Source organism: Mchenga conophoros, linkage group LG5 (assembly GCF_057382185.1).
Source record: "Mchenga conophoros isolate Kocher_MC1m ecotype Shallow Benthic linkage group LG5, M_conophoros_male_GT1.1, whole genome shotgun sequence".
Lineage (NCBI taxonomy): Eukaryota > Metazoa > Chordata > Actinopteri > Cichliformes > Cichlidae > Mchenga > Mchenga conophoros.
In genome coordinates, this window is record NC_140530.1 from 18,093,259 (window position 1) to 18,105,308 (window position 12,050).

At 41.6% G+C, this 12,050-nt stretch overlaps 1 protein-coding gene across 2 annotated transcripts in view; it reads left to right on the top strand.

The window, feature by feature from the left end:
* Nucleotides 1–634: 634 nt before the first annotated feature.
* lrp1aa (low density lipoprotein receptor-related protein 1Aa) overlaps nucleotides 635–12,050 on the top strand; it is a 100,634-nt gene continuing 89,218 nt past the window's right edge. For both annotated transcript variants that reach the window (XM_085273822.1, XM_085273823.1), the window contains exon 1: nucleotides 635–1,246. In XM_085273822.1, coding sequence (XP_085129948.1) covers nucleotides 1,150–1,246 — 97 coding nt within the window. In that variant the 5' untranslated portion in view covers nucleotides 635–1,149. The remainder of the gene's footprint in view (nucleotides 1,247–12,050) is intronic.

The window sequence follows — 12,050 nt, forward strand, 5'->3', positions numbered from 1 at the left end:
TTGTTAATCAACCAAAACATTCAAACACCTAAACTACATATCCTGTTCAGTGATGAATTTGGCATCTTAAATGAAATAATACTATTCTGCTTTTCATCTTTTTTGTAAAACAGTACATTTGAATTTTCGTGGATAACGACAATAATTAAAGTTTAGCATTAAAAATGTCATTTTGAATTAAGGAGCCTACATGCTGGTAGATTAAGCATTACAGAAACATAAAAATGATTTAGGTAATTAGCAGTACTGACAAATTTAGGGCAGCCGCGGCATAAAGCTTCAACTGGGTGGCTTGTTCAATACATTTGTTAAGGATTGACCGCAACTTCCAATATTATTGCGAAAATTCAGATCAAATCAACGTCAAATCCCGATGAAGTTGCAAAGTACTTGAAAATAACGACAATACTGGAACGATCGGGTGTTTTTTTATGTCACAATCTAAATGTCAAATCCGTTTAATAAGGTGGACTGAGAATCCCTACCGTGGTAGCAACTGCAGTTTGCGAGTTTACATGAGTGAGCCTAATTTGAAGGAGGTGAATGGTGGTGGTGGTGGGGGTGTCGGGTGGTGCTGGAGGGAGAGGGGAGGGCCAGCTGAGCCCCCTGATGTTGCGACGTCACTCAGACCGCTGACTGACTGGGCTCCGGGCTTCAGGCTCAATCTGTGGCCAGCAGCAGCAGAGGTGGCGGGGAGGAGAGGAACATTTGATCCACTTCTTATTCCCCCCCTGTGACTTCTTCTCCATCGGGGCAGGGAGAACAAAAGGCGGACAGCTGCATGATTACAGGCGCCAGCGAGCTCCTTCATCTCGCCTACAAGCCGGGCTAGCTTGATGCTCAATTCAGCCTGCTAGCCTTTGTGGCAGGGCTCTCCATGCATCCGAGGACCCCTTAGGCAACCCGGGCTGGGAGAAAGCCTCGGCTTTTTGCCTGGACAAGTCTGGAAGACTTATTCTCCGAGTGTGGGCAGACAGCAAGCAGCAGCCCTGTCAGCACTCACTGCGCACCCAGACAGCGGATTTCCAGCAAGGAGCATCCCCGCCGGGGCACACGGTTACACGTCGTCGCCTGTCTGCTCTGCAACCTCCAGCTTTTGACAGGAGCAAGAAGCGATTGATGAGTAATATTCTTCCAAGATAGGCTACAATGTTGCGCATCGCGGCCAACATGCTGGCAACAGGATTGCTTTTCTTGGGATTCATACACAATTTGGAAGTAATCGCTCCAGCCAGGGCCATTGATGGTAAGCAGAGCTGATTGAATGTTACCCAGAGTGTTGTGCCAATTGCTCAAAAGATCTATAGCCGTTAGGTGATGTGTGCACAGTGATTAGTGCGGGATTTATTTTGCTCTGTGCCTGCGTTGCAATGAGAGTACACTGCACCCGTTGGAAGGGGGAATGCCTGCCCCCACTGAGCGGAGCAACGTGGAGGGGATGAAACCTAGGCGAGACAATTAAAGCGGTCTTTTGTTACTGTGTCCCGGTGAAGCGTGTGAATGTTGCAATGTCACAGCACCCCACCTCCAAACCCTCCATCAGCACCCCGCCACCCTTCACTTGATTCAGGCGCTCGCATCCCAGCATAGGCCCCGATAAGAGCTCAAAGCTCATGTTTACGTGTCGATACCTTCATTAGAAAAATGTGTCGACCTGCAGTCTGAGGCGTTTTTTTTTAAGCTATGATAGTACTACGTCTCATTAAAAAAGAAGAGAGCTGTGAGCACCTCTGCCGCGCTGTAATCGAGCCTATCTGATGTGTCTCGACTTCAGTCAGTTCACGTTCAACAGTTTTCCCCGAGAGCGCTGATGCGATGACAGCAGCCGAGCTACCCCTCAGTCAAACCGCACTGCCACACTTTTGTCCCATCCGTGGCTGGATCGTGCTTTATTAAGAGCAGAGGACCCGTTCGTGTCCATCACTGCACACTTGGTTTTTTTCTGCATCTTTAAGCTCCGAGGATGTGCTGCCATCAACAGGCATGCGTAACGCTGTGCACTGTTGCTGTGTGTCGGTGCCATTATTCAGTTTGTTGCGTATCTGTGCCCCCGAAATGCCGACAGTCATATTGTGATCTGCAGGTAGACAGTGAGCAGCTCTAAACGCCTCTGCTGTACCCCCCCCCCCCCCCCCCCCCCGGACTTTATGAACACACACACACACACACACACACTGGAACAACTTCTGGAAACTATTAAGCTTCACAGTCCCACTCAGGGTTCCTGTTTTTGTGTAAGACAGGAAACAAGTATTCATTCAAAGACAAAGATTTGCTGACAGACTTCTTAAAATCTCTGCAGGTGGAAAGTAAATCTATAAGCTTGTTCTTCAAACACAGCTTTTTAAAATTTAATTTCATGTAATTTTTGAGGGGGATGTCACCAGGGTCAGCAGGGCTAATCGGAGGTCCTGAATTCACAGTGTCATTAAATTCAGCAAGACTTGGATTCAAATCCCAAGCTGCATTTTGAGATTATTCATCGAGCCACAAATGGCTCCCTGTGTCTTTTTGAAGTCATCTCATCTCACTTGGCAGCCCAGTGCGGTGAGGTTCTTAAGGAGCACAATCCCCCGCATAAAAACACCACCTTGGAGATCGATAGCCTGCAATCACCTGTAAGTTGAGAGAGACTTGAGAGCCTGCATTTAAGCGTTTAAAACAAACAGCTTCTGCCTCAATTCACAGTGATTGTTTTAGCAAAAATCTTCTTCCCTCTGAGTCTTTTTTTTCCTTCCCTTCATTTGATGAGTCAGACCAGTGCAGTGGAACAGAGGAGATCACCAAACCTGAGTTTTTCCTAAAAATCCACTGAGATGCAGAGCCTGCTGTGCTCGACGGCATCTGTGAGCAAAGATTCTAATTTGTTTACAGATGAGGTGTTTCATTACAATTTATTGGTTAGACTGACTGTGAGATTTACCAAATAGTCTCTAATTGTAACTCATGCATTTGGAAGATTTCTTCACTACATTGCCTTCTTTCTAACGTAGTTAAATGGCTTTTATTTTTTAGGGCCCCTTCAGTTACACATGCTACTAGTAAATCCCCCCTCCCCCCCCGACTTGACATCAAAGTCTTCTTCCTTTTTTTCCATAAAGGTTTTTCTTTCTTTCTTTTTTTCTCATACACTGTAGTCAGTGTAAAAGGCTCTGGGTACCAACAAACCCCAAGTTTAATTGGGTCTAAATTGCTCTTTGTTTCCCAGAAGAGACCTCCATGAACAGTCTCAGCTTGTTCAGAGAGCTCTGCTAATTGGAGGCCCAGTGGAAAGGGCCCTAATGAAAGAATTCCCATCACTTCGGTCTATGAAAGTGATTTCACTCTAGAAAGAGATCACTGGCCTCTTACAAATAGACAGTTTCCCCCCAAACCCCGCCCCAGGCTTTCAACGATAAATATTTTGTTCAGAAAATGACAAAGCAGAAGCGGTGCCTTAAGATCAGTCTCTTCAACTTTTGATAATTTCTTTTACTGCTTTTCTTCCTTGATGATGAAAGTGGCACGGGTTCCTTCCTTCTTAATGAACTCACGATGCAGCGATTATCCTGGCAGTTCCCCTCTGTGCATCTCTGTGCTGCAACATTTGGTGGAGGCCTAAGAACTGCCCCGGCATTTGGCTGATAGCCGGGTGCTACTCCCATGACAATGACAGCATAGGGCCAAAAGGCTTATTGTTTACAACTGTATAGAATACAGAGTAGGTTTGTGAGAGCTTCACAGCTGTTGACCTTATCTTACCCTAAAACATTTAAGCGCAGCAGCTAATGCAAACAGCAGATGAGACATATATAGAAGTCTTATATAAATTTCTAGGTCAGATCAGTTCATTTGTTTCTGAAAATACTTTCAAAGCTACTCCAGCTGGATGAATGAGGAGCTTAACCAGGGGAAAACAATCAGGTGGTTACATAAAGCTCATTCACATCATTGCATCACTTACAAAATCTTGCCTTTTTTTTTTTTTTATCTTTAACTCTTATAGATGCTAGTAGACCATGACCAGAACAATGGTAGCTGGTCACATTTAGGGGTGGGGGATATAGCCTCATAATTCTATTGTGATATTCTGAGGACATCTGTAATAACAATATTTTTAAAGATATATAGAAAAAAAATACTGAAGAACATTTTATTGGTGATTGTAGCTCGCAGGCAGCAGCATTTCTTAGTGCAAACAAAATGAAGGTCATTCGCCGTCCTTCGTTTCAAATAAGCTGCTGTAGTTGATGCTAGGCGACCTGATTCAGAGTATAAATGCAATGCCATGAGGTGCCAGCAGCAGCAGCAGTATTAAATGTGAGCACAGAAGTAGCCTAGGTAATGTGTTCCCTAGAATTTTTAAGTAGTGTAACAATAAAGCAATATCAATGCTAAGCAGCATACTGATAAAATAGTGCAATTTCACTATAACCAAGCACAAAATAGTTGGACAGATTGTGATGAGAGGTCCATCGTAGTGGTTTCAATACAATGGAGGTGAGGTATAGCAGACACCTATGGCTGCAGATGCCTGTGTGCAAACATGCCATTCAGAGTGATGATGCCCATTGTGCATTAGAGTCTATTTGACTGACTTGTTTTGGAGCCAGCCTCAAGTGGCTGTTAGAGGAACTGCAGTTTTTGGCACTTTGACAGGTTCTTTTTCCAGCTGCAGAGGTTTTGCCAACACTAGTCTTTATTTAAAGTTAATGTAGCCGTCTCCTGAAGCTCACTTATACTCAATAGGTAAATATAGACTACAATGCTACCAGCTGGTTGTGTACAAAATCTTCATAATTAGGCGGTACACTGTCAAAATCTTTGAAATTGCAACGTCTTTCTAGCCACTCGGCTCTGGGTACACGTACACTTTTTAGAGCAGTCCTGTGACCCACTTTAGGCTTGTGACCCACTGATTGAGATATGCTATCTATATGGAGCTATTTAAGGACTGAAGATGCTGCACAGAGGCGACAGAGCGGAAAGTTGCTCTTGGGATGTAATGATCATGACATTTCTTTACATTCGCAACACATTAGCCAGCAAATGACTTAACAACCGTCACCGTACTGTATGTGAAGGTGATGATATTTTAAGAAACTGCGTATGAATTGAAGCTTAGTTAAAATACCAGTCCATCTCATGTCAGGATCCTTTGATTTGTACCTCAGATGAAATATAATCCCTGGAAAATGTTAGTCTTATTCACAGGTCACCTCTCTTTAGAAACAATAGCAGAAATACTCCTGCATTAAGACCAAAAGCGAGTACAAAGTAATACTACAAAACCTTCTAATGACAGTTAGAAGAAGAGAAGGATGAGCGCGCTTCAACGTGTTTCAGGAGAGAACAGGATTTTGGGGCAGTAGCGATGAGCTGCAGAGAGCTCCATAGTTGACCTAACATAGTGTTCAGGATTGTGAGTCAGTGTCCAGTTGAAATTTGGCTCCGGTGTTTGCAACCACCTGCAAATATTCCTAATCGTATTTGATGTGAAGGCTAGGCTCAGGCTGTGCAGCCTGTTATTTTTTTATAAATTCACATATCTGCTTATTTACTGCACTTGTTTTGTTTTTTTAGGAGCAAAGTGGTGAAACACAGATGTTTATTCTGCTTTTATGTTTTTTTGCTATCTGGTCTTAAGATTTACACCCGTGTGCAAGCCTGTTTGGCTATTCACCAACTCCTAAGGGAACAATTTGTCTGTTTCTGCAGATAAATTCTCGACCGCGTCCAGTAGTTAGTTGGCAGTTTTCTGAGGTTTGTTTTTTGTAATCTGCAGTTTTTTGCCAAGCAGGTAGGTTGATTTGTAGAGCTTTAGGAAACAGCACAGTGAGAGCGACCCAAATCAGTAAAGTCTCAGTCTGCAACATCAAAAACAAAGAAAATCTGATTTTCAATTTTTCAATCTGAGTCAAAGTGAGGAGGACTTTTTTTCTGGGGCAAAGAAGACCACTCTGATGTTGGATCTGCTTTGAGTAGTAGCTTTAAATCCAAAGATGGCCTGTAGATAAAAGTATAGCTATGACAAAGACAGTCATTTCACTCTTGTGTTATACTTGTAGTCTCATGTGTAAAACTCATCAGTACACCTTCCCCCGATATGTACCAGGGCAAAGACAATTAACTTCACATCTACTGCCGCAGCTACTTTGTCAAATTATTGATTTTTCCATACCAGACTTGAAAGAGTTTTAGTTTTCATTTCCTGCAGTATTGATACGCTGATTTGAACTGCACTTCCTTGCTCTCTTCTCTCCCCACCGTCGAGTTCGCACGCACACAGACACACATTGCAGTGCCCACACAGCCCAGCCGCCTCTCACTGACTTACTGCCTTGCTGTCTTCTTCTTCATTTTTCTCATCCTCTCAGGTTAAACAGCATTTTTTTTAATAGTATTAGAAAGTGCACTTTAAATCAAACGCAGCTTTTGGCCGTATTATAGCCTTAATATTTTTCTCTTTTAATAAAACTCTAAACCTGCAGCGCTCTTAATGTTGTGGCACTGATTCCCCCTGGTACTTGTTTGAAATACTATTATTGCATCGAAGTATGTAACTCCTTTATTATTGCAACACTTAGTGGAAAGCCGTGTTATCTGCTGCTAGATGCGAGCACATGTAGGAGTGGGCTACGTAAGTAATCAGGCTGCCTTGAAAATTCAACAAAATAAAATATTAGTCTAAGTGTGTGTGTGTGTGTGAGAGAGAAACAGTTTTCATAAGAAGTGGATGACTAACCTTTCATAACAACCCAATTGTCATGATAAAACAACAAAAAAACCCAAAAATGGTGACACAAAGGTGCTTAAATATTGTGTAATGAGTCCAGTTTGAAGGGTTTTGCCAGATTTGCAAAGAAGCTGTCGTGCTTTATAGGTGTGTAATGTGCATTATTCATCAACGTCAACAACAACCACGTCATGCTGATGCGAGGCAGTGCCATGGTCAGGCTGTAGGATTTGCTGGGACCCTTTTATCACCGATAGCAAACATGAGGTAAACTCACTCCTCGGGCGTCAGTCTGAAAGGATGTCTGTTATATTAATGACTCAAGCTGTGACCTTCTCTCATTTTCTTTTCTCTTTACCAAGTTTCAGATTTCGTAAAGCACGAGGGAGGCAATGTGATAGATTGTCCCAGCATAAGGCAGAATTTGTGAATTTATTTCTTTTATCAGTTTGCTAGATAAATTGCTTTATTTTCCTGTTGTAAACATTGTTGAATTTCAGCTCCAGCCCCAGGGGAAATGTCTTTTTTATTTGTTCAAAATGTTCCCAGTCTTGGTTGCACCAGCAGATATAACCAATATGTAGTCTTTTTTTTTCTTTTTTTTAGCACTAGGCCTCTAACAAATATATTTATTAACATCCATTAAGGCCTTTCCTAGAAACATTGTTTTTCACTGACATCCATTTATTCCGGGATAGAGTGGACACGCATCCAGAGGTCTACACAAACAGACCTCATCCTTTTCTCCAGCCTTTGCTGATACATCACAGTTTGTATCTAGGCTCCACAATGTAATAAGAGTCCTCCGGCTTCATGCCAGCAAACTCTTCCTAACTCGGGTTCAAACAATGAGCGCTGAGCCACAGGCCCAGACGCACCAGCACCGAGGTTATAATTCATAGCACTGTGATTTAGATTCATTTACAAACTTCTAATGCAAAATGTAAATAACAATAACCTCAACATAGGCCTAAAAAAAAGAGCAGACAGTAGCCTTGACTCTGAGGTAAAAAAATATTTTTAAAAAAATCTCCTCACCTGGTCTGTAGTGGAGAAACAAGCCTGAGGAAATATAGCAGTCAACTGGGAGATTATTTATGTAGCAATTCCTGGCAAACATTTTACACATTTACAGTTAGGTCCATATGTTTTTGGGCAGTGACATATTTTTTTTCATGCTCTTGTCTCGGTACACTATCACTGTGTATTTTAAAGAGAACAATATGTGATTGAAGTGCAGAGTTTAAGCTATTCTTGAAGTGAGGCCGCAAAACTGACGAGCAGATCTGGAGTTGATCCCAAGTGTTGAAATTGCATTTCATAGCTTCTTACTGGAACTTTCAATATGATGTCCAGTAAGAGAACCAAAGTGAAACTATCATAGAGACAGCAAAAACGAATCAACAGTGGCCAGCTCAGCAGCACCAAAAGGCCTGAAAGACCACAGAAGACAAGTGCATGAAGAATTAACTCCATGGTTTAAAAAAAAACAACCCCAACTTCAAATCTAACTAAATTAACACTCTAAACTGTGCATTGTCAAAGTCTGCATTCAAGACATTCCTTCGTGAATGAAGGTTTTATAACAAGGTGCAAACCACTGGTTATTCTCAAGAATAAGAAGGCCAGATTAGACTTTGACAGAAAATATCCAGAAGAGCTTGCACAGATCTCCTAAAAAATAATCTTTGTACAGATGAAACCAGAATGAACTTGGAAGAAAGGATGGGAAGAAAAAAATATGAAGAATGAGAGAAAAGGTTCATGATCTAAAGCACGCCCTAACATCAGACACGGGGGAGGCAATCAGAAAAGGAAGATAAAAAATAGAAGCGCTCTGTGGTATCTAAAGAAATACATGCTAAACAGGCGCTCCTCAGTGGGATTAAAAAAAAAAAACAAGTCAAAAAAGCAGAAAACTTGCAGAGACACTCTGTTAGTAAGAATTAAAAAAAAATTGATAAAATTTGTAAAAGCACAGCAAGAGACAAACTTGACCTACATGTATCGACTAAAGAGTTTTAGCAGGGTCTGATGAGGACCTTGATGAAGGAGGCAATGTTAGAGCATGGGCATGCATGGCTGCCGATGGAAGCGGGTCACTAGTGTTCATTAATGACGTGAGTGCTGATAGAAGTAGGAGGATGAACTGTTAAGTGAACAGGGCTTAAGTCTCTGCTTAGATTTAGGCAAACTCTAAAAGACTGATCACATGTTGTTTCCCAATGCAAAGCAAGAAAAGCACGAGAGAACAGGCCTTAGTGACTGTGTCTAAAAAAAATAGCTGTAATTCCCTAACAGCTAATTACTAAACCCCTTGAATTAAAGCTGAAAATCTGCACTTCAATCACACCTTGATTGTTGGATTTAGGATCCATTGTTGTGGTGTGCAAAGGCAAAAATACAAATCCAAAAACCTGTGGAGCTAACTTTATGAGCCACACTGCAAATGCTGCACGCAGTTTTTAAGCAACTGGCTTCTTGCATAAGATTTCCCACATTCAGATGTATGTGTGTAGGCAATGTGGTCTCTCTGATTATGTGCATTGTGTGCTTCTGGGAAAAGAATGGGTCGCTGTTTGGTCTGCTGTTATTAGCCTACACACACTAAACTAGTTGGAATATATTTGGTAAATATCCCTGAAGACATTTCCTTATTTATATGAGGTATTTTGGAGTGTGTGCAATTGCATTTTTAAATATATGAACTGGCTGAAGGAGTGATTTGGCTTTCAGATTAAGATTAGGATTATATCACTCGCTCACAGTCTTTTCTCAATGTGCCAAAGGCCAAGAAACCCACCTTACAGCACTCAGAAAATGTTCTTATTAACAGAGATTTTTGAGCGACTGTGTTGCCACATGACAGAGTCAGGCTAGTGGTTTTCCTTCTCTGTCCATTTTTAGGCATAGTTAGGTTAACAGCTGCTGTCTGCTTAAATACCACAGACATGTATTTACAGCGATATCAATTTCTTACATTTTCATGCAGACTTGTTTGAATTCCCAAATTTCCCCAAAAAGGAAATTTCAGCAACCTTTAGATTTAAATCTGTTACTTTTTATGCAAGAGGATTTCTTCCGACTTTGCTTTTTGATCGTCAGTGTCTCGTTGGAGTCTCAGCCAAGGTTGCTTTAGCACATGGAGGTGAAAAAACATTCTGGAGAATCAGGTCTTGTTGCATAGAGCTCATGCGTCACACTGAGACTTGAAATTTGTACTGGTCTTACGAAAAGGCACTAAAGAATTTCATATAATCTTCTTTAATATGTTCCCCTCGGCAGCATGCTAAGCAGGCTTAATTGTCATTTCCCCCCCTCTGCCGCTGCATACGGCGTGTGCTTCGGTGCTAGTGCGACAAAGGGATTTGTCTAAACTGACTAAGTTGATAATGATGCATCACACCTTGTGGTTTTCTGCTTCGTCCCTTTTTCTTCTTCTTTAGAAAAAAAAGATTAACCCTTATGATGAAGCGAAGGAGTTCATGACCTCCTCCCCCCCTGAGTTCTAACAGTGAGCGTAGTAGCACAAATAGCAGTCATGGTTGATTACCACACCGGGGCTGAGACATGGTGAAATCTCAGCCAGACATCCAAATAGCTTTTCATTTGATTACTCTGCTTCAACTAATAGGTTCTTGTTCACAATACTACAAAGGCTTGCTGAAATTTGTGGAGTTTTTTTTTCTTCTCAGATTTGACCTGTAAAAATCAGACAGTCACATTCAGGAGTGTGTTGCCCTGTAAATGAAGCCTCATTTGCCTTTGCAGCTAGCACCAGACTTGAACATATTCCTCGTGATGGCTCTCCTGAGCCTAATGCATGCATGACACACACTTTCATGCATACGAACGTACACGTGGCACAAAATTTACATCCATCCAGAAGGCGGTTGAGTAAGTCTGCACGCACAAGCCAAACTTTGACTTGGATTGTAGATTTTTTTTAAAGACCTCATTACCTTAATGTAGGTGACAAGTACAGTGGGGGAGATAATTATTTGATCCCCTGCTGAATTTGTAAGTTTGCTCACTTACAAAGAAATGAACACTGTGATTTTATGGTAGTTTAATTTTACTGGAAAGAGAGAAATCCAGAGAAAACACATTACGAAAAAGTTCTTTGCATGTCATTGAGTGAAATGAGCATTTGAGGCCCTTGCAAAACATGACTTTGTACTTAGTGGAGAAATCCTTGTTGGCAAGCACAGAGGTTAATTTAGTTAGTCTGTAGTTTTGCCCACTCCTCTTTACAGAAACTCTTTAGGTTTCTTGGCTGCTGCTTCATCAGTTGAAGCTTAACCTCTATCCACAGGTTTTCTATAGGATTTAAGTCTGGAGACCTTTTTTTCATCATGCCTTTGTTGTCTTGGTGTTATGTTTTTGGTTGATGGTGGAATGCGCTGGAAGACCCATCTACAACCCATTTTGTTTAAGAGGCACAGCTGGAGCCTTTATCTCTTGTTTTGTAACACAGGAACTTTTTCCCTCCCTCTTTCTTCTCCTCCTCTTCCATTACAAAATTCTGAAGTGTTTATGGCTCAGCTGTGGAGGTGGATGAAGAGTTGGCAGACTGCAGCCAAAGAGGCCGATATGCTCATCCCTCAATTTTGGCACTTAGCAGAACCCCCTCAGTTCAGCCCATAGGCCAAGTAAATAAACCCATATCCCATTTCTTTTTCGCTCAACCTCAGTGTTTTCTATATCTATACAAGTTTGTCAGATGCCATTTCTTGAGAGTGAGAAGCGTGTTGCCATGAATCCACTGTGAAATTTTCTATTTATTTTTTGTTGAATTCTGTCAAGACATTTAGCTCCAAGTCGATATCAAACCGGCTGGGTTGGGTTCTTTCCTCAGTGGGTGACTCAGTAAAGATCAAATCCAACTCAAAGTTTTCCAGAGTCTGTGTCAGGGTCAGGACTTGCAGCACACAACTCAAGATGTTAAACTTCCTTGGTTAAATATTAGAAAACATAATGATGACACATATTTTGAGAAGCAAAAATGTTTAAATTAGTGACAGCATCTTAACCTTTGAGAAACTATTGAAGTGTTTCATTTGTGCGAGTACATGCTGTCTTCTGTAGACTAAACTTGGCGTTTGTTTCCCATTAGACATTTCAAAACTCTCTGTAAGTGTTTAAAATGACGTCACTGTGTGTTTACTTCAGCCAGCACGCCCTCCTGGTACTTTTATGCCCCCTGGCAGCTTTCTTAGTTTCAGTTGAATTAGTTTTCTTTTGTATAAAGATTTTATATGATACTTTTCCTGCTTAGTCTCAGTGTATGTGGATGGCATGAGTGACTTAGGTTCGGAAAAGTCAGGGGAAAAAC